The sequence below is a fragment of the Chiloscyllium punctatum genome, chromosome 16, assembly GCF_047496795.1.
Source record: "Chiloscyllium punctatum isolate Juve2018m chromosome 16, sChiPun1.3, whole genome shotgun sequence".
Taxonomy (NCBI): domain Eukaryota; kingdom Metazoa; phylum Chordata; class Chondrichthyes; order Orectolobiformes; family Hemiscylliidae; genus Chiloscyllium; species Chiloscyllium punctatum.
In genome coordinates this window covers 28,734,607-28,758,177 of record NC_092754.1, presented here as the reverse complement: position 1 = coordinate 28,758,177, position 23,571 = coordinate 28,734,607, and the positions used below count along the sequence as shown (strand labels likewise).

The 23,571-nt window shown below is 44.8% G+C and overlaps 1 protein-coding gene across 1 annotated transcript in view; it reads left to right on the top strand.

Moving 5' to 3' along the window:
• Window positions 1–23,571, top strand: part of LOC140487119 (forkhead-associated domain-containing protein 1-like) — a 250,670-nt gene that overhangs the window by 37,447 nt on the left and 189,652 nt on the right. Inside the window, exons 13-20 of the mRNA XM_072586640.1 lie at window positions 5,504–5,647; window positions 7,337–7,529; window positions 8,971–9,041; window positions 10,339–10,476; window positions 19,353–19,460; window positions 20,964–21,071; window positions 21,868–21,957; window positions 23,247–23,484. Coding sequence (XP_072442741.1) covers window positions 5,504–5,647; window positions 7,337–7,529; window positions 8,971–9,041; window positions 10,339–10,476; window positions 19,353–19,460; window positions 20,964–21,071; window positions 21,868–21,957; window positions 23,247–23,484 — 1,090 coding nt within the window. The remainder of the gene's footprint in view (window positions 1–5,503; window positions 5,648–7,336; window positions 7,530–8,970; window positions 9,042–10,338; window positions 10,477–19,352; window positions 19,461–20,963; window positions 21,072–21,867; window positions 21,958–23,246; window positions 23,485–23,571) is intronic.

Sequence of the window (23,571 nt, the reverse complement as noted above, 5' to 3'; positions counted from 1 at the left end):
AAATCCATCAACTCTTGAAAGATTTTAGTATCTGATGCCTCAAGGAAAGTTAGGCTCCCAATAACTGAAAAAGCTGCAGGACCACAGCAGTCAGGAGAATTCCATGCTGCTTTTCATCTGCCCCAGTGTCATTTGCCTGGACAAAATAACACATTCTTTCCACGTGCTGGGTCCAGTCTTCAATGGTAGTATCGAATGAGTCAAGCTTCCCAAATAACAACATGATGCCAGAAATGCTTACCCCAACTCAAAGATGATTGTTGTAAGTGAATTTCTTCAGAAGTATGCTCTTCTCTCGTTGCCACTGAGGTAACACCACAGAGGCCGGTATCCCATCACTGAATTACCCTTTATTTACACATGCAAAGCTCGTGACAGTGATCCAGCTCTCAGAGCGAACAGGACGTGTGACACTCCTGTTTATTTCTTTCTTTTCTTCAGAAGGGAAGGAAACACTCGAGTGGCCAGTCACAACTCCAGGGTGTCGGTAGACACCGCATGCTCCTTCTCCAAAGACACCCGGGCTGACACTCCTGTTTATATCTGTCAGCCAGGGCTCCCTGATTGGACCAGGTTAACAGCCCTAATCAGGGAACTCATATTCTATGAGGTCCACCTGGCTGACTTCGTTACAATCACTACACGGACATTTGGCGGTGTTTGATCATCACTTTTGAGACAGCGATAGAGGCTGCGTTCTCAATCTCCTGCCCGTCAATACTTCCGATGACTAATTTTCATCCTGTACTGATGATGATCTGGAGCTCATTGATGCACTCTTTAATTTTTCTTTTCAATAATGTCTTGCTTGTACAAACTCCTTGTCAGCTTCTCCATTTGATCGAGGATAGTGAGATGAACATGTGAAATGGATAAATTGGATTCACGTGTAAATCTCTTTAACTGCTCGTTTGCAGTATATTACCCGCAAGGGGACTGTCCCTAAGTTACAGCGAGTCAGGGTAATCAGCCTCAGGGGTTTGCTGAGGCACCAGGGAGGAACTGGAGGCCAAGGTGGGGTGGGGGGGGGCACCTTTGAATAAGAATGGTACTGTGTGACCATTTTGGTTTGTACCCTGTTTAGTTTGAAGCCAACGAGGCATCATTCATGCAAAGGAACGTCATGACATTGTAACCTATATAACACACTGATTGTGGCTATGGAAATACTGAGCAATTAGAAGCACCTCTTAAGGTAAACACCACCTTGGCACAATGTAGGACCCAGCAGCAATAGACTGTTGCAAATCTCATGAACTTGCGCTCTGTCCAGTGAAAGTGGGTAACCAGAGACCGGAGAGCCACGGTGAGAGTCAGGGGCCAGACAGTGTGATTTATCCCAGCCCTGCACTCACTAGGAATGGCTCCACTCTGAGAGTACAATGTCTAGAAGGGTGTGTATTAAGAATATTTTCATGAGTGATTCTGTCATAGTTACTGCTGTAATTCAGTGTCAATACTGTGTATGAAATGTTGATATTTTAACTTATTTCTTTATTTTTTGACTCTTTACCTAAGATTTTGGATCTAGATTCCTTGTACCTAAGATGCTGCCATGAATGGCAATATTGTAGACTTTACACTGTACTTCTGTACACGAGAACATATAACAATAAAACCTAATTCTAATTCAATCCATTCTCCAATAAAAATCTATGATAATGATGATGACCTTACCCATGAACTCAAATCAATCCATTTCTTACTGCTTGCATTGCCTGATGGGAAAGGGTTCTAACTTGGCCTTTCACTGTATGAAACAGTGAAATGGCTGATTAGTTCTTGTGTAAGATTTAAAAACCTTGGGCACTGCACCGACTGTTGCATCTTCATGTATCCCTTTGTAATGCCCAAATAACCTTGATAAAGTCTCTGAAGATTTTCATGTCTCTCTATCTCTCTCTTAGACAGGCCTTGGGACTAAGGATAACTTTCTTCCACTCCCCTTGTGAGTCCTGAGGTGACTTAATAGTCTGAGTGCTCTTGGAATCACTAAACTCTCATTTCAAACTAGTAAGTCGTCAATAACAGTCAGAAACCTACAATGTCCTGACAGAGTTTGGCATTATTCTATCTGTAGGCTGGCCGGTATTCCAAAAAGTCCTGCCTCACCTGAATACATTCTTCATCATATATTTGGACTTCCCTAGTTTCTTATAGTTTTCATTCTGTTGTTGTAAATGTTTTGTGATTTTTACCATTTGCCAACATTTGTGCTGGTGTAGGTCACCTGTTGTTCGGTGGTTCCCCTGCACATTGTCTCATTGGATCAAAATCCCAGAATTCCCTATCTCCCTCACAGCATTGTGGGCCTCCATACACCAGATGCACTGCAGAGGTTCAAGAAGGCAATTTCTTCACTTGGACAGCTAGGGACTGGCGATGAATGCTTGCCCAGCCAGCAATGCCCATGTCCCACAAGTGAATAAAACAAATCCTTACTAGCGTCAGTTTGAACTGTTGAATCCTGACTCTTCCATTTGTATTCAACAGCTTGTGGTTTGTTTATATTTTCTGAAAAAATGTTAGTGTGTCTACATAACTGTCAAAGCCTCCTTTTCAGTCAGTGTATGTTGCTGTTCCACTTTCCATCTTTCTGCCCTGTAGGAGTACTGCCCCTAATCCTGTTGTAGATACATTGACCTCTGTGACAGTCAGCAGGTGTGGATCATGATGTGCTCAGATTAGATTACTTACAGTGTGGAAACAGGCCTTTTGGCCCAACAAGTCCACACCGACCCACAACACTACAGGCAATTTAGCATGGCCAATTCACCTAACCTGCACATTTTTTGGACTGTGGGAGGAAACCCCGTACAGACACGGGGAGAATGGGCAACACAAACAGTTGCCTGAGGCGGGAATTGAACCCGGGTTTCTGGTGCTGTGAGGCAACAGTGCTAACCACTGTGCCACCGAGCCGGCCACAATGTCTGCCCAAAGATGTCTGATGCAATTAGGAATTGTTTGTCAGACTCTTTAACTGTTCAACATTTCAACAGTATGGTTGACCCTGATGCAATAGTTTTGTTAATGGTTCACTTTACTATGAGCTCTCAAGGCACCAGTCATACTAGTCCTGTGATTTTATTGAAAGGTGACAACTCCCTCTCAGTGTTTCCTGGCAGATGTTGCATGACTGCAGCAAGGCAGGAAGCACATTGGTACAGTCTTGTATTTCTATGCCAAGCATCTCCCATGATACAGCCAAAAGACGCATGCATTACCTTGTAGATTTCTCAGTGTTACCCAATATTTACATGAATTGGCCAAAAGGCCTGTTTCCATTTTGTATTCCTGTATGACTCTAACTGTTCCTGTGCATCGGCAGATCATTAATCTCCAGAATCTCTGCATATGCAATGCGCACGTAGCCATTACGTTGTGCTGCTCTTTTAATGGTATGCAAGAACAATTCCCAGGGAGTGTCGTCATCTTGGTAACTGTTGTTTCATTTTCGTTATTGGGTTGCTGTGGACTTTTGGATCAGATGACAAATCTGTTGACGGTGTGGGCAGCTGCCTGGAGTTGAGTTGAAAAGGGTGACGCTGGAAAAGCACAACAGGTCAGGCAGCATCTGAGGAGCAGGGGAGTCGACGTCATCAGGACGAAGGGCTTATGCTTGAAACATTGATTTTCCTGCTCCCCAGATGCAGCCTGATCTGCTGTGCTTTTCCAGCACCATACTTTTTGACTCTGACTCTCCAGCATCTGCAGTCCTCACTTTCTCTCGGTGCCTGTAGTTGAGGAACAGTTTGTGCTTCCGTGCCAGCAGTTGTTCACTTCCAAACATGTATGAATGAGATGATGTCTGTTCCATGCAGGTCCCAAATTGTCACTTGGGGCTGTCCTTTGTTGAGAGCGTCGAATGCTTATACCCTGACCAGCTCTCCAATGTTTAACTCTGGCAACAATTTAGTGGTCTTGTTAAAATAGTGTTTTGTTTTCTGCTGTTTCATCTTGATGTAGTCACTCACACCTCTTGCTCCTTCTGGCTTCATTAACTTTTTTTTTTGGAAGAGTAGTTGGTATGTGATGTGACATTCACAGTTGTACTGGATGACTCTCCAAGTTTTCAGGAGATGTGTTTCTACACTCAACGGTCGTCTTTTATACAGCTGTGTGTGATTTGCTTAATTTCTCATGGTTCCTTTGGCAAGTCTCACCTCGGCTTCAGTCTTTCTGTTTGATTGGTGACCTGCAGAGGTGATGTGCAGTGTTGCACTTCCCAATCCTTTATGCAGAGGCTGAATTCTTCATTCAGCACAGGGCTGGGAATGCCAGTAACAGCTGAAGGACCCTTTCAGGCATTTGGCAAAGTTGGCTGGCCCATCTGCCAGTATTCAGAGGAGTGATCAACAGCAACAATTTAACCAGTTCCTGTGGAGTGTGAGAAGATCTATTTGCAGTGTTATCCAGGGTCTGTCTGGGATGTCATACGTCATCAGCTCTGGAACATTCCGACGTCATTAGTGCTTTCATTTTTTTTATAGCTCCTCATCCAGTGCATCCCAGATCCTAACCATTGACTGGTGCTGGCTACTCTTTCTATAAAAGAAAAGTTCGCCTCCTGTCCCCCATCAGTCTTTTGCCAAATGCCCTAAAAATGTATTCTCTCGCTCTCAACCTTCTGCCAGATGGGAACAGCTTCACCCCAACTGTTCTGCCCAGCTGCCTCTTGGATTTTCTCTTTGGGGTAGAGAAGGGTAAGAGAGCAGCCCCACTTGCTCCAATCCATCCAGGTTCATCAAGTTCCTCATGCCTGGAAGCGTTCACATGAGTCATTTCTTCACTCTCTCAAATGCCCTCCTATCCTTCTGAAATTGTGGTATGCTAAATTTTTTTGATTCAATGTAAGTTGGATATTCACATCACAATCACACCAAACCCTGGCATCACCTGACACAAACAGAGGTCCACACACACACTCAGATACACTCACAGACACTGGCACACAGACACAAAACACTCTCAAACACACTCATATAAACAGACACACCCTCTCAAACACACAGACACTGACATGGATGCTGACATGGACACAGTCACAGGCAAACGCTGATAAACACACTCTCAGACAAGGACGTGTGCACACTGACACAGACAAGCACTCACACTGATGGACACACACATGTAGACACACTTTCAAGCACCAGCACACAAGTGTACATAGTCACACCCTCTCTCTCTCGCACTCACACACACCCCACCCTGCCCTAGCATTGCGTCATATTGAAAAGTGAACATGTGCTGAACTAATACAGGGGTGCTGAGGCCAATTGGAACATCTGAATTCAGGTGACCCCAAAGCTTGGGACTTTCAGGACAGTACAGCTAAGGAGCATAATTAGCCAAAAGTCACTTTGGGTGGGGAGGCAGAGCCACTCTTAGATTTGATCAGTGCACAACGCCCATGTCTTTCTCCAGCATGTACTCCAGATAGCTGATGGAGAGTGCTGGTCAGCTCGCAGTGAATCTACTTGTCTGGATTTCTTGTTTTCAGGTGATTGAGCAGATGAAGCACATTATCGATGAGCGGGAGGAGTTGAAGGAGAAGCTACAAGGGGAACTGGCTTGGAAAGTCTCAAAGGAGGAGAAATGGTTCACCAACACGGAGGGCCTGAGGAGAGCACTGGATGAGATGCAGGTTAGCAGCAATACACAAAGTGACTACTTGACAAGGATTCGGGTCAGGAGCTCCTCACCTCACCTGACTGAGCCATGCCTTCAAACCGTGGTATAGACACCATGGCCTCCACCATTGGTCCCCTGGAGGACCCCTGCAATGCCTGAAGCTGTTCAGTCCCATTCGGCAATCACCTCATCAGTTCTGAATGCCCCTCTGAGGTCCCACCCCCTTGAGCTTGGTCTTTTGATTGTGAGGCCATTCACCAGCAGAGTTAAAGATCACGGCCTTCACATCAAAGTCCAATGTTTCTCTGTAGAACAAGGATAGACAAGGTCCTGGAATCTGTTCCACCATTCATGGTGGGCCTATATGTCAAATCCATCTGCCCACTGGGGTTCCATATCCCTTTATTATTGCCCTTACCTAACATAAGTTTTCCAGGTCATCTTCCCAGGCTCCAGGTAGTGGGTGTGGCTGACATTCAAATGTCTCCAAGCTGATCCAGAACAACCAGCATCAATACAGAAAGATTTGAATTTATATAGTGGAAGACCGCTAGATGTCTCAAGATGCTTTACAATTAATTGAAGTACTTATCTATTTATATAATCAAATTAATATAAGAATCATGCAACTTGCACAAAGAAAACCCCCACATACACAATTTGAGTAATGAACAGATAAATCTTTATTGTGTGTGCCATTGATTGAGGGATTAACCAGGGTACTAGGGATAAATCCCCTACTCCTCTTCGAAATAACATTTACATCCACTCGAACAGTCAGATGGGGTCCTGCTTTACTGTCTCATCAAAAAGACAGCACCGCTGACAGAGCAGCACTCCCTCGGTACAGCACAGCAAGTGTTAGTCTTAATTCTCGTGCTCATGCCCCAGAGTGGGACTTAAACCCACGAATTTGTGATTCCAACTGAGCTGCAGCCATTACAAATGGATGGTTTACACTTCCTGTGAGCTTCTGTGTGACAGTGCAGGCCAAAAAACGTGAATAGCCCAACTGAATATGGAAGGCAGTCACAGATTGTCAAATGAGCAACAACAGAGGGATGTGACAGTCCCATCAACCTGTTGACCTGCTCCAGAAGGTCAATGCTCATTGCCAGCTGGTTCCCTACCTCAGGGCATCTATCCAAAGACAGCTCATCATTCCAGGATCACCTCCAGGAATGTCATTCATTGGAATGGATATTGGATTGATATGAAAGGGTTACCCCTTGTTTCCTTGATGTTGATGGAAATTGAGGAACCTCAATTATCTGAAGGGCACGCGCAGGGAGTAATTCATTCGGTTAATCAAATACTGGATAATTAAAGTTCCTCTGTATATAAATGATGACGTCCAGTCACATATTGGAAAGCATTGTGCAACGTCAAGACTTAACACTTTCCTAGTTTGTTAGAAGGGACAACCTTATCTCCTCCATGTGGTTGAACATCATAGTTAGGGTCAGGGATTATATGAGCAGCGATTGCTGCCATCACAGTTAGTATCTTCTGAGCTACCTAGTGTTTTAGATGATTGTGTAGACAATGTCACAGCTCTAATTCCCATTGTCAGGCTGTCTCTTGGAGACTTTCCCTTCACATTTTCACCTCAGCTATTTCCACCTTCCACAGATTCCAGAGTTGTGTTGCTAGGAGTGACTGGGCTTTCCTAACACAGGCTGTAAATTGTATTTATCACCAGGCCCGTCTGCAGACTGACTTTGGGAACCGTGTGAAGGAAGAGCTTGAGATGCTCCAAGAACTCTCCGTTGATCAGAACCTTCTTTGGGTACAGAAAGCGGTCGCTGGCATTTTAAGCCTCACGTTGTCGTGGCAACAGCAGTCAGAGCAGAGCCTATTGGATATAGGGATAGATACATCCAGCTATGAAGGAGGTGATGGCATTGTTCATTAACACTGGAGTGGGCTGGTGTCCCAGGGTATCTGCCATTGCGATGTCAACCCTTGGGAATTTGGTTAAAACCGCATCCCATTCTGGGAGAGTGTTGGGTCCTGGACAGGTGAAAAACCTGAAAGAGATCTTTTCTACTCTGCAAATCATAAACTGATTTATTGGACAAAAGTTGTTTAAACCTATAAGTAGATGAACTGTAGTAACCCTTAATAGAGCTTGTTACTTTGCCCCCATTCTCATTATCACTGCAACATAAACCACTCCTGAAAACCACATTTGGAACAATGGTTTTTTTTAACAATTTGTTCTTGGGTGGTGGTCATTGCTGTCATTTATTAACCATCCCTGATTACCCTTGAACAGATGGTTGAGAAACTCGCTTGAACTATTGCAGTCCACATGTTAGGGAGGGAGTTCCAGGATTTTGACCCTCTGACAATAAAGTCAGGATCTATGTAACTTGGAGATGTTCCCTTGCATCTGCTGTCATCATCATGGGTATGGAAGGTGCTGTTAAGAGTTGCTTAATGAGTTGCTTCAGTGCACCCTGCACATGGTACACCATATTGCTGTTGTGTGTTATTGGCCAAGGGAGTGAATATTGGAGGTGGTGGAAGAGATGACAACCAACTGGGCTGCTTTGTCCTGAAAGGAGTTGAATTCCTTGAATGTTGATGGGCCTGCACTCATCCAGGCAAGTGGACCATATTCTGTCACACTCCTGACTTATACCGAGTGAATGTTGGAGTTGTTTTGGGGAGTCCGGAGGTGAGCTATGTGAAACCACACAATTCCCAGCCATTAACCTGCTCTTGCAGCCACAGCGTCTATATAGCCAATCCCATTTCTGGTCAATGATAACACACAGAATGTTGATGGTGGGAGATTGCGTGATGCTAATGCCATTGAACACCCCAAGGGCCAGGGGTTAGATTCTCTTTTGTTGGAAATTAGATTAGATTACTTACAATGCGGAAACAGGCCCTTCGGCCCAACACATCCACACCGACCCACCGAAGCGTAACCCACCCAGACCCATTCCCCTACATTTACCCCTTCACCTAACACTACAGACAATTTAGCATGGCAATTCACCTAACCTGCACATTTTTGGATTGTGGGAGGAAACCGGAGCAAACCCATGCAGGCAATGGAAGAGCATGCAAACTCCACACAGAGAGTCACCTGAGGCGGGAATTGAACCCAGGTCTCTGGCGCTGTGAGGCAGCTGTGCTCACCACTGTGCCACCATGGTTGTTGTGAAGTTCCCTTCTCCAAGTAGGGCAGGACAGTTTTGAGGGATCTGCCAACTTACCCTGTGACTAATCTGGGACTTGATAGGGCAGAGGGCTGAAGGTGAAGAATGCACCATTATTTCGAATGGGGGTAATGTCAGCCGGTTCCATTTTGTATCTTTGCAGGAATGATTGGATACTTGCAGCAGCTGCAGGCGAAGCTTTATGGGACAGAGGAGCAGATAAAGACATTGCAGGTATCATGTGAGGATTCCAGAAGACCGGGAAAGCCCTTTGCCAGCAATCGATAATGCACCCCTCTTCATAAACAGGAACCAATCCATGGACTCACACAGCAGCCAGGAACCAATGCATACATAGTATCGGTCCTCACCCAGTGCCCTGACATTTTTCAGCACAGGAGCTGAAATGTTTATGTTTGTGCATATGTGATTGTTCTGTCTCTCTCAGACCCAGTTAGTGATCTGCCTTGCTGACCCAACAGACAAGCAGCTTCTCCCCACAGACCTTGGACAGAACCGGAGTCCTCTCGGGATTTTCTGCCTCTGTTCCAGACTGGCAGTGTAGTTACTCACTGAGATATTGAGACTGAGGCTGCAGTTATTTTTAAAAACTCATTCATGGGGTGATGATATAGCTGGCTAGGCCAGCACTCATTGTCCATAAGATAACTAAGAGTCAACCACATTGCCATGTGCTCTGGAGTCACATGTGGGCCAGACCTGGTAAGGCTGGCAGTTTTCTGCCCTAAAGGGCATTAGTGAACCAGATGGGTTTTTTCCAAACAATCACTCTTAATGATATTTATTGAATTCAAATTCCACCATCTGTCATGGCAGGATTTCAGCCTGGTTCCCCAGAACATTACCTGGGTCTCTGGGTTAAAAGTCCAGTGATAATCCCATGAGGCCATTGCCTTCCCATTAATGTCATATATCGACAGATGATTTCTAAAATCAGTAAGGTGCCTGGGCCAGCAATATTCCAGAATGTTCCCTCAGGATTCGAAGGCAAATTATAAGCCTGACTTGCCAACTCTGCTCTAGGTTTTAATTTCATGGCTTCATGCATCTGACTGCCTCCACCAGTCAAATAGCCTTTACCCCAGCTCTCAATATTTTTATAATCAACAGTTGAAAATGGTAGAAGAAAGAGGCGATTGTTTTTCATACCGGAGGATATTGCTGCCTGTAGTTGTGTCATGGAGATTAATCATTACCTCCAGGACTTCCAGCTCACTTCTGGTATACCCTCTCCTCCCTGACCTATCACCTTCATCCCCTCCCCCACTCACCCATTGTACTCTATGCTACTTTCTCCCCACCACCCCCCCTCCTCTAGCTTATCTCTCCACGCTTCAGGCTCACTGCCTTTATTGCTGATGAAGGGCTTTTGCCCGAAACATCGATTTTACTGCTCCTCGGATGCTGCCTGAACTGCTGTGCTCTTCCAGCACCACTAATCCAGAATCTGGTATATTGCAACCTGGCTTTTAACCCTATGCAACCTAACAGCCTGAATGTGTCACCCCAGGGACAGTCGGATCAGGAGCAGAGATCCTGGGAGAGACAGAGCAAGGAGCTGCTAAATGAGCTGAAGGCAGAGTGGGAACAACAAATGGCAGAGGAGATAAGGCATTCACAGGCAGAGGTTCAGGAAAGGCATGACCAGGTGAGCAGTCTCTGCTGTGATGCTGGAATCGGTCTGTGTGTTCCCAAGGTTTCATCCCAGTGCAGCTCATTTTTTTTCACATCGGTATCCATCCCACGAATGTGTCTCTTCCCCATGAGTGTCAGGAATCATATCACTGAGCTGTATCAGGCCACAATGTAACCTGGAATTGCCTGTCAGTCATTTGATGACTCTGTTTCTGTGGGTGGGATTTGAATTAATCAAGTCTGGGGTGCTGCACCAATCCTATAAGGCACCACCTCGCTATGTCGTTGCCCCGAAGGCAGTATTTGTTGCTGGGAAGACCTCTGACAATACCTGCATGAGTGTGAAACAGCGTTAAGTGTATAAAGTTAGAAATCACACAACACCAGGTTATAGTCCAACAGGTTTATTTGGAAGCACCAACCTTTGGACCGCTGCTCCTTCATCAGGTCATGATTTGGAGATGCCAGTGTTGGACTGGGGTGTACAAAGTTACAAATCACACAACACCAAGTTATAGTCCAACAGGTTTATTTGGAAGCACTAGCTTTCAGAGTGCCGCTGATGAAGGAGCAGCACTCCAAAAGCTAGTAACCTTCATCAGGTGGTTGTGGAGTATAAGATCGTAAGACACAGAATTTATAGCAAAGGTTTACAGTGTGATGTAACTGAAATTATATATTGAAAAAGACCTGGATTGTTTGTTAAGTCTCTCATCTTTTAGATTGATCATGTTGGTTTCAGTTCTTTCACATGTAAATCACAGAACTTCCTTAAAGTTGCATTTTCAAGTGAACTTTAACAATTGGTGTCATGTCAGCCCAGATAATGCATTGAAGGTGTGAGCTACCCTGTGTGAGACTATCTTGTGCCACAATGTTCAGACTGATTCTAATCTAAAATATGGATTTATAGAATCTTATATGGATTCATGCAGTTTTTGAGCAAAGTAAAATGTAATTCTGCAAGTACGAATTCACCCCCCTAACATATATGTGAATGTGTGCATGGTTGTGTGTGGGGGTGGGAGGTTATGAGTGTCTGTGAGAGAGAGTGTGTGTGTGTGAGTGTGAGTGCAGGGGGGTATATGTCTGTGAGAGGGTGCACGTGTGAGTATGGGAGTGTATGTGTGAATATATGAGAGACAAATACACTCCTACAGTCACACACGCACCCTCTCACAGACTTATACCCCCTTTACACCCACACTCACACACATATACACTCTCTCACAGACACTCATAATCCCCCCCGACACACACATACACAATCACACACACACATACACAGTCACTCACACATACACACACATACACAATCACACACATACATACACACACCCATACACAATCACACACACATACACACACATACACAATCACACACACACATACACACACAATCACACACACATACATACACACACATACACAATCACACACACACATACACAATCACACACATACATACACACACACATACACAATCACTCACACACACAAATACACAATCACACACATACATACACATACACAATCACACACACATACACACACACATACACATACACACACACATACACAATCGCACACGCATACATACACACACACATACACAATCACACACACATACACAATCACACACACACATATACACACACATACACAATCACACACACATACATACACATGCACACATACGCATATAAGTTTGTGGGGTGAATTTGTACTTGCAGAATTGCATTTTACTTTGCTCAAAAATGCCTGAATCATGTAAGATTCTGTAAATCTGTATTTTAGATTAGAATCAGCCTGAACATTGTGGCACACAGTCTCACACAGGGTAGCTCATACTTTCAATGCATTATCTAGGCCAACATGACACCAATTGTTAAAGTTCACTTGAAAATGTAACTTTAAGGAAGCTCTGTGATTTACATGTGAAAGAACTGAAACCAACGTGGTCATTCTAAAAGATGAGAGACTTAACAAACAATCCAGGTCTTTTTCAATATATAATTTCAGTTACATCACACTGTAAACCTTTGCTATAAGTTTTCTGTCTTATGATCTTATGCTCCACAACCACCTGATGAAGGAGCAGTGCTCCACAAGCTAGTGCTTCCAATGTAACCTGTTGGACTATAACCTGGTGCTGTGTGATTTTGAACTTTGGACACCCCAGTCCAATGCTGACATATTGTTAATTGTGATGGCATTGCTGCTAAACCTGATCCTGATCGTAGCCAATCATAACCAGGAAGCAGAGGCAGGAGGCCATCAGTGATCAGGCGCAGTTATCCTGGCAGGGATTTACAGATTGAGCAACAATGCAGGAGAAATTAAATCTGAATGGAATATGTGCATGTACCACAGATCACTCAGTAAGAGCCACAGTTGCCTCGGTATCAGGAACATTTGGGAAGTTGCTGTGATGGCAGCAGAAGAGAGTCTGGTGAGCAGTGTCCAGTACACACTGTTATTTAGAGACCACGTGGATTTCATTCTTGGATCTTGATAGTGGCTAGTCATCGAGTCATAGAGATGTACAGCATGGAAACAGACCCTTCGGTCCAACCTGTCCATGCCGACCAGATATCCCAGCCCAATCTAGTCCCGCCTGCCAGCACCCGGCCCATATCCTTCCAAACCCTTCCTATTCATACACCCATCCAAATGCCTTTTAAATGTTGCAATTGTACCAGCCTCCACCACTTCCTCTGGCAGCTCATTCCATACACGTACCACCCTCTGCGTGAAAAAGTTGTCCCTTTGGTCTCTTTTATATCTTTCCCCTCTCACCCTAATCCTATGCCTTCTAGTTCTGGACTCCCCCATCCCAGGGAAAATACTTTGTCTAATTACCCTATCCATGCCCCTCATAATTTTGTGAACCTCTATAAGGTCACCCCTCAGCCTCCAACGCTCCAGAGAAAACAGCCCCAGACTGTTCAGCGTTCTCCCTATAGCCCAAATCCTCCAACTCTGGCAAAATCCTTGTAAATCTTTTCTGAACCCTTTCAAGTTTCACAACATCTTTCTGAGAGGAAGGAGGCCAGAATTGCACGCAATATTCCAAAAGTGGCCTAACCAATGTCCTAACCAATTCCAACAGTGGCCTAACCAGCTGCAACATGACCTCCCAACTTCTGTACTTAATACTCTGACCAATAAAGGAAAGCATACCAAATGCCTTCTTCACTATCCTATCTACCTGCGACTCTACTTTCAAGGAAATATGAACCTGCACTCCAAGGTCTCTTTGTTCAGCAACACTTCCTAGGACCTTACCATTTAGTGTATAGGTCCTGCTAAGATTTGCTTTCCCAAAATGCATTACCACACATTTGTCAAAATTAAACTCCATCTGCCACTTCTCAATCCATTGTCCCATCTGATCAAGACCCCATTGTAATCTGAGGTAACCTTCTTTGTTGTCCACTACACCTCCAATTTTGGTGTCATCTGCAAACTTACTAACTGTACCTCTTATGCTCACATCCAAATCATTTATATAAATGACAAAAAGTAGAGGACCCAGCACCGATCCTTGTGGCACTCCACTGGTCACAGGCCTCCAGTCTGAAAAACAACCCTCCACCACCACCCTCTGTCTTCTACCTTTGAGCCAGTTCTGTATCCAAATGGCTAGTTCTCCCTGTATTCCATGAGATCTAACCTTGCTAACCAGTGTCCCATGGGGAACCTTGTCGAACGCCTCACTGAAGTCCATATAGATCATGTCCACCACTTTGTCCTCACCAATCGTCTTTGTTACTTCTTCAAAAAACTCAATCTAGATTGTGAGACATGATTTCCCACGCACAAAGCCATGTTGACTATCCCGAATCAGTCCTTGCCTTTCCAAATACATGTACATCCTGTACCTCAGCATTCCCTCCAACAATTTGTCCACCATTGACATCAGGCTCACTGGTCTGTAGATCCCTGGCTTGTCTTTCCCACCTTTCTTAAACAGTGGTACCTCGTTAGCCAAGCTCCAGTCTTCCGGCACCTCACTATGACTATTGATGATACAAATATCTCAGCAAGGACCCCAGCAATCACTTCCCTAGCTTCCCACAGAGTTCTAGAGTACACCTGATCAGGTCCTGAGGTTTTATCCACTTTTATGTTTTTCAAGATATTCAATACTTCCTTCTCAGTATTATGGACATTTTGCAAGATGTCACCATTTCCCTACATTCCATATATTTCATGTCCTTTTCTACAGTAAACACTGATGCAAAATACTTGTTTAGTATTTCCCCCATCTCCTGCGACTCCACACAAAGGTTGCCTTGATGATCTTTGAGGGCCCTATTTTCTCCCGTTACCCTTTTGTCCTTAATGTTTTTGTAAAAACCCTTTGGATTCTCCTTAATTCTGTTTGCCAAAGCTATTTCATGTCCCTTTTTGCCCTCCTGATTTCCCTCTTACGTATACCCCTACTGCCTTTATACTCTTTTAAACATTCATTCGATCTATCCTATCTATACCTGACAATATGCTTCCTTTTTTTTAACCAAACTCTTAAATTCATTAGTCATCCAGCATTCCCTACAGCTACCAGCCTTTCCTTTCACCCTGACAGGAATATACTGTCTCTGGACTCCCGTTATCTCATTTCTGAAGGCTTCCCATTTTCCAGCCGTCCCTTTACCTGCAAATATCTGCCCCCAATCAGATTTTGAAAGTTCTTCCCTAATACCATCAAAATTGGCCTTTCTCCAATTTAGAACTTCACCTTTTAGATCTGGTCTATCCTTTTCCATCACTATTTTAAATCTAATAGCATTATGGTCGCTGGCCCCAAAGTGCTCCCCACTGACACCTCAGTCAACTGCCCTGCCTTATTTCCCAAAAGTAGTCAAGTTTTGCACCTTCTCGAGTAGGTACATCCACAAACTGAATCAGAAAATTGTCTTGTACACATTTAACAAATTCCACTCCATCTAAACCCTTAACAATATGTCAGTCCCAGTCTACGTTTGGAAAGTTAAAATCACCTATCATAACCACCCTATTATTCTTCCAGATAACTGAGATCTCCTTACAAATTTGTTTCTCCATTTCCCTCTGACTATTAGGGGGTCTACAATACAATCCCAATAAGGTGATCATCCCTTTTTTATTTCTCAGTTCAACCCAAATAAGATGCATTGGTTTTAATTTTCCAAAATTGTTTTGGTAGAGACACAGTCACATTGGCTTAGAAGATAGAGAAATGTATCTCCTGTATATAGAAAGAGAGGGAGACACGAAGCAGGCAGTAAGAGACCACTTATCTTATCATCTGCTGTTGGTGAAATGTGAGAAGGTGTCAGAGACAAGAGTGAGCAGAAAAGGTTTATACAAAGTGAGGAAAGAGATCGATCTGAGACTGGTACAGTTGAGAACAGAAGTGAGTCAAACAGTCAGGGCAGGCAGGGACAAGGTAGGACTAATAAATTAAACTGTATTTATTTCAATGCAAGGGGCCTAACAGGGAAGGCAGATGAACTCAGGGCATGGTTAGGAACAGGGGACTGGGATATCATAGCAATTACAGAAACATGGCTCAGGGATAGGCAGGACTGGCAGCTTTAATGTTCCAGGATACAAATGCTACAGGAAAGATAGAAAGGGAGGCAAGAGAGGAGGGGGAGTGGCATTTTTGATAAGAGATAGCATTACAGCTGTACTGAGGGAGGATATTCCCTGAAATACATCCAGGGAAGTAATTTGGGTGGAGCTGAGAAATAAGAAAGGGATGATAACCTTATTGGGATTGTATTATAGACCCTCCAATAGTCAGAGGAAAATTGAGAAACAAACTTGTAAGGAGATCTCAGCTATCTGTAAGAATAATAGGGTGGTTATGGAAGGGGATTTTAACTTTTCAAACATAGACTGGAACTGCCATAGTGTTAAGGGTTTAGATGGAGAGGAATTTGTTAAGTGTGTACAAGACAATTTTCTGATTCAGTATGTGGATGTACCTACTAGAGAAGGTGCAAAACTTGACCTACGCTTGGGAAGTAAGGCAGGGCAGGTGACTGAGGTGTCAGTGGGAGAGCACTTTGGGGCCAGCAACCATAATTCTATTCATTTTAAAATAGTGATGGAAAAGGATAGACCAGATCTAAAAGTTGAAGTTCTAAACTGGAGAAAGGCCAATTTTGACGGTATTAGGCAAGAACTTTCAAAAGCTGATTGGGGACAGATGTTCAGAGGTAAAGGGACGGCTGGAAAATGGGAAGCCTTCAGAAATGAGATAACAGGAATCCAGAGAAAGTATATTCCTGTCAGGGTGAAAGGAAAGACTGGCAGGTATAGGGAATGTTGGATGACTAAAGAAATTGAGGGTTTGGTTAAGAAAAAGAAGGAAGCATATGTCACATATAGACAGGATAGATCGAGTGATCCTGAGAAGAATATAAAGGAAGTAGGAGTATACTTAAGAGGGAAAAAAGGGCACATGAGAAAGTTTTGGCAAATAGAATTAAGGAGAATCCTAAGGGTTTTTACAAATATATTAAGGACAAAAGGGTAACTAAGGAGAGAACAGGGCCCTTCAAAGATCAGCAAGGTGGCCTTTGTGTGGAAACACAGAAAATGGGGGAGATTCTAAATGAATATTTTGCATCAGTATTTACTGTGGAAAGTGATATGGAAGGTATAGGCTGTAGGGAAATAGATGGTGACATCTTACAAAATGTCCATATTACAGAGGAGGAAGTGCTGGATGTCTTGAAGCGGGTAAGGGTGGATAAATCCCCAGGACCTGATCAGGTGTACCCGAGAACTCTGTGGGAAGGTAGAGAAGTGATTGCTGGGCCTCTTGCTGAGATATTTGTATCATCGATAGTCACATGTGAGGTGCCGGAAGACTGGAGGTTGGCAAACGTGGTGCCACTGTTTAAGAAGGGTGGTAAAGACAAGCCAGGGAACTATAGACCAGTGAGCCCGACCTCGGTGGTGGGCAAGTTGTTGGAGGGAATCCTGAGGGACAGGATGTACATGTATTTGGAAAGGCATGAACTGATTCAGGATAGTCAACATGGCTTTATGCGTGGGAAATCATGTCTCACAAACTTGATTGAGTTTTTTGAAGAAGTAACAAAGAAGATTGATGAGGGCAGAGCAGTAGGTGTGATCTATATGGACTTCAGTAAGGCGTTCAACAAGGTTCCCCATGGGAAACTGATTAGCAAGGTTAGATCTTATGGAATACAGGGAGAACTAGCAATTTGGATACAGAACTGGCTCAAAGGTAGAAGACAGAGGGTGGTGGTGGAGGGTTGTTTTTCAGACTGGAGGCCTGTGAGCAGTGGAGTGCCACAAGGATCGGTGCTGGGTCCTATACTTTTTGTCATTTACATAAATGATTTGGATGCGAGCACAAGAGGCACAGTTAGTGAGTTTGCAGATGACACCAAAATTGGAGGTGTAGTGGACAGCAAAGAGGGTTACTGCAGATTACAACAAGATCTGGACCAGATGGGCCAATGTGCTGAGAAGTGGCAGATGGAGTTTAATTCAGATAAATGTGAGGTGCTGCATTTTGGGAAAGCAAACCTTAGCAGGACTTACACACTTAATGGTAAGGTCCGAGGGAGTGTTGCTGAACAAAGAGACCTTGGAGTGCAGGTTCATAGCTCCTTGAAAGTGGAGTCGCAGGTAGATAAGATAGTGAAAAAGGCATTTGGTATGTTTTCCTTTATTTGTCAGAGTATTGAGTACAGGAGTTGGGAGGTCATGTTGCAGCTGTACAGGACATTGGTTAGGCCACTGTTGGAATATTGCATGCAATTCTGGTCTCCTTCCTATCGGAAAGATGTTGTGAAACTTGAAAGGGTTCAGAAAGGATTTACTAGGATGTTGCCAGGGTTGGAGGATTTGAGCTATAGGGAGAGGCTGAACAGATTGGGGCTGTTTTCCACCTGGAGTGTCAGAGGCTGAGGGATGACCTTATAGAGGTTTACAAAATTATGAGGGGCATGGATAGGGTAAATAGGCAAAGTCTTTTCCCTGGGGTCAGGGTTACCAGAACTCAAGGGGCATAGGTTTAGAGTAAGAGGGGAAAGATATAAAAGAGACCAAAGGGGTAACTTTTTCACGCAGAGGGTGGTGTGTGTATGGAATGAGCTGCCAGAGGAAGTGAAGGCTGGTACAATTGCAACATTTAATAGGCATTTGGATGGGTATATGAATAGGAAGGGTTTGGAGGGATATGGGTCGGGTGCTGGCAGATGGGACTAGATTGGGTTGGGATATCTGGTTAGCATGGACGAGTTGGACCGAAGGGTCTGTTTCCTTGCTGTACATCTCTATGACTCCATGACTGTAAGTGGACGAGCCATTTCAATCAAGGGTGGAAAGATTGGAGAAGGTGGCACTATTTTCTCTGGAGAGGGAGGAGAAGGTTAGGAGGAGATTTGATGGAAGTGTTTGAAATCATGTGGGGCCTGGACAGAATGGATAAGGAGAGATTCTTCCCACTCAAATGGATCGTGAATCACAAGACACAGTTTTAAACAAGCAAATGGGAGGTGAGAAAAACAAACTGTGTGACGCAAAGTGTAGATCAGGCACTGCCTGGGAGTGTGGTTTATTCAAGACAGTTAAGAGGGCACCAGGTGGTTACCTAAATGGGAGCAACGTGCAGAGGTACAGGATAGAGACAGGAAATTGGCAATCATTCTAAGTGTAGACAGAGCTGGTGCAGACACGATGGGCCCAATGGCCTCCTTCAGATTGGAACAATTCTTTTGCAGACTGAAAGCCCAAGGTACACCTGGGGTCAGAGTTCAGACCAGAGGTCACCTACAGGCAGACGGGGGAGGTGGTGAACAGACAGCCACAAGTCCATGGATGAGGCTTTAATCAGCTGCACTGTGTTTCCCACAGCAACTGGCTGAGGTGGTGGCTCAGGAGAGAGAGAGGGGAACAGAAGCGGCAGAGGAGGAGAAGAGGAAGCGAGAGGAAATGGAGCTGCGCCTCAAGGAACTGAATGAGGTGAGAGGTAGCCATTCCTGAGGTACAGGATACCCTGGGACCTGGCTAGAAGTGATACATGAGAGCTGAGGCTACAGCCTTGTACGTGCAGTGCACAGGGTGGGGATCTGTGCTGAGGAATAACACATGAGACTGGGACTAAGGCACAATTCTCGGAGCCCCTGTTGGGAAGGGCGGGTCTCACTCTCCTAATCCCAGCACGGCCGAGCCATCAGGCCTCTTCCAGAATGCTGTGTCCAGTTCTGGTCACCCAGTTCCAGGAAGGATATTATTAAGGTGGAGAGGGTTACGGATGTTGTCAGGAATGGAAAGTGTGAGTTATAAAGAAAGGCTGGAAAGGCTGGGACTTTAACCACTGGAGAGTAAGAGGAGGAGAGGTGACCTGATAAAAGTTCATAAAATCACGAGGAGTTTAGATAGTTTATTAGAACTTAGAATCTCAACAGTGTGGAACAAGCCATTTAGCCCAACAAGTCTACACTGACCCTCTGAAGAGTAACCCACCCAGACCCATTCCCCTACTCCATTACTCTACATTTCCCTGACTAATGCAGCTAACCTACACATCCCTGTGCACTATGGGCAATGTAGAATGGCCAATTCACCTAATCTGCACATCTTTGGCTTGTGAGAGGAAACCCACACAGACACGGGGTGAATGGGCAAACTCCACACAGACAGTTGCCTGAGGCTGCAATCGAATCCGGGTCCCTGGCAATGTGAGGCAGCAGTGCTATAACCACTGAGCCACCATGTGTCCCTATGGTTAATGGTAGATGTCTTTTCCCTGGGATGGGGGCATTTCAACAATTGGGGGTACATTTTAAGGTGAAAGGAGAGAGATTTTAAAAAGTAGGTGCAAATCTTGTACACAGAGGGTGATTCACATGTGGAATGAGCTTCCTGAGGAAGTGGTGGATGTGGGCACAGATACAAGAGTTGAAAGACATTAGGATGAGAAAGGTTTAGAGGGATAAGGGGCAAATGCAGGAGGTGGGTCTAGTTTAGTTTGGGATTATGTTCAACACAGACTGGTTGGACCGCAGGGTCTGTTTCCGAGCTGTGTGACTCTGTGACAATGACCCAGAGTGTATGATGGTTGTGGGTGATGTCACAGGGCAGCTGAGCCTGCACTTTACATTTACTTCAATATTCAGAAACACTCTCTATGTTAAAGTAAACATGTGTTCGACTTCGTAACATTTAATTGATACATTCAAGAGGGCACCAGGTGAATACCTAAATGGGAGCAACGTGCAGAGGTACAGAGTAAAGGCAGGAAATTAGCAATCATTCCAAGTGTAGACAGAACAGGTGCAGACACGATGGGCCCAATGGCCTCCTTCAGCATTGGAACAATTCTGTTGCAGACTGAGAGCCCAAGGTACACCTGGGGTCAGAGTTCAGACCAGAGGTCACCTACAGGCAGACGGGGGAGGTGGTGAACAGACAGCCACAAGTCCATGGATGAGGCTTTAATCAGCTGCACTGTGTTTCCCACAGCAACTGGCTGAGGTGGTGGCTCAGGAGAGAGAGAGGGGAACAGAAGCGGCAGAGGAGGAGAAGAGGAAGCGAGAGGAAATGGAGCTGCGCCTCAAGGAACTGAATGAGGTGAGAGGTAGCCATTCCTGAGGTACAGGATACCCTGGGACCTGGCTAGAAGTGATACATGAGAGCTGAGGCTACAGCCTTGTACGTGCAGTGCACAGGGTGGGGATCTGTGCTGAGGAATAACACATGAGACTGGGACTAAGGCACAATTCTCGGAGCCCCTGTTGGGAAGGGCGGGTCTCACTCTCCTAATCCCAGCACGGCCGAGCCATCAGGCCTCTTCCAGAATGCTGTGTCCAGTTCTGGTCACCCAGTTCCAGGAAGGATGTTATTAAGGTGGAGAGGGTTACGGATGTTGTCAGGAATGGAAGGTGTGAGTTATAAAGAAAGGCTGGAAAGGCTGGGACTTTAACCACTGGAGAGTAAGAGGAGGAGAGGTGACCTGATAAATGTTCATAAAATCACGAGGAGTATAGACAGGGTTAATGATAGGTGTCTTTTCCCTGGGATGGGGGATTTCAAGAGTTGAGGGGCACATTTTTAAGGTGAGACGAGAGAGATTTTAAAAATATGGGGCAAATCTTATACACAGAGGGTGATTCACGTGTGGAATGAACTTCCTGTGGGTGTGGTAGATGTGGGCGCAGATACAACAGTTGAAAGATATTAGGATAAGGACATGAATGAGAAAAGCTTGGAGGGATAAGGGGCAAATGCAGGACGTGGGTCTGGTTTAGTTTGGGATTATGTTCACCACAAACTGGTTGGGCCGAAGGGTCTGTTTCCGAGCTGTGTGACTCTGTGACAATGACCCAGAGTGTATGATTCCATCTTTCCTGTATGTGCTTGTTCACAGAATATGAAGGTGAAGGATCAGGAGATAGAGGCTCTGAAACAGCAGCTGAGAAACATGTCACAAGAACTCAAGGGAGCGAGGAAGATTGAGGTAATGTTCTGTCCAACATGGTGCTTTCTGCTGAAAATAAGTGAAAGTTGTTGTTGTATTGCTATGGTCTTACCAGACCATAGGGGCTGCTGTCTTTTTTGAGGGAAGCAACTGGTGGTGATTTAACCACCAGACCTCAGGTAAGGGAAGAGGTTGAGAAGGAGAGTCCTTCACTATAACCTCAAACCAGTGATGGGAATTGAACCCATGCTGGTGGCATCACACTGCTCTGTAAACCAACAATCCAGCCAACTGAGCTAAACCAATTCCCTACGTGAAACACTAAATCAGGAAAGTCACTTGAAATGAAAGCACGAGAGTAGGACAGAGCTGGGGGATCATGGGGTCAAATAACCAGAAGAGAAATTTAGGATTTGTGAGGCAACTTTGCGTCAAAGACAAAGCAATTCATGTGTCATTGATCCTCTGAGTAGGATAACAGAGGGTGAAATCCTGGAATGATTTAAGCAGCAGCTTGAATACATCCGGAGCCAAATGATTTTCCTCGTCTGTATTTATTTATGCAATGAATGTTGCCCTTCATTTAACAAATTCTCCTTTTGAACTGCTGCATGGTTTATGTTTACATCTCCAATCTGTGCAGAGGTGACTAGTGCAGAGCAGGTTTTATTTAAAGTGCTTTAAAACAACTACTCCAGGCCTCAGCTCTTTCTACAGCTTTTCCTCCTTCTCAATCCAGGCCTCAGTTTAATCGATCAAGCACAGTGAGCATCACGAGTAAACAGACTCAAATAATCAAAGTATTGACCACTGCATTTTGCTGTTCCCAATGCTTGACTGGAAGACTCATGGATCTGCCATGGACAATTCAGTAGCTTCAAGCTCCCAGAATTGATAGAGTGAGAGGGAACCAGCTTCCAAAGTTGCTGATGGCTGAACTGAGGCCTAGCCCCCCTCATAGAACATGGAACATAGAATATTACAGTGCAGTACGGGCCCTTCGGCCCTCGATGTTGTGCTGACCTGTGGAACCAATCTGATGCCTATCTATCCTACACTATTCCATTCTCATCTGTATGCCTATCCAATGCCCATTTAAATGCCCTTGAAGTTGGCGAGTCTATTACTGTTGCAGGCAGTGCATTCCATGCCCTACTCCTCTCTGTCAAACTCATTTAGTTTGCAGTTCTTAAGATTCATCTCCAAGACCTCCAACAAACTAACTCATGTCTTGTAGTGTGTTGTGTTAACCCCCTTCTTTATCTACTTCCTTCAGTTACTTCTGCATCTCTCTGCCCCTTTGCTGTGACCCCTCTCTCTTGCGGCAGGTTGATTTGCATCAGGAGCTGGAAGCTCAGCAGAACCGTCAGAAAGCAGAGGTCGAAGGCCTCAGGGATCAAATCGATCAGGACAGGCGCAGTCACCTGGATGAGCTGGCAGAGTTCAAGGAGCAAATCCGGCAGCATTCCCGGACAATCGTCGCTCTGGAGGAGAGACTGCTCACTGTTACTAAACAGCTCCAAGCAGGAGAGGAGGAAAGAGGGATCTTGTCAGGAAAACTAAGGGGTAATTGTACATAATATACAGGCTTATAGTGGAAGGGATATTTACAGAGTACGTATTGAGTATTTAACTTCTCACAATCTAAGTTAA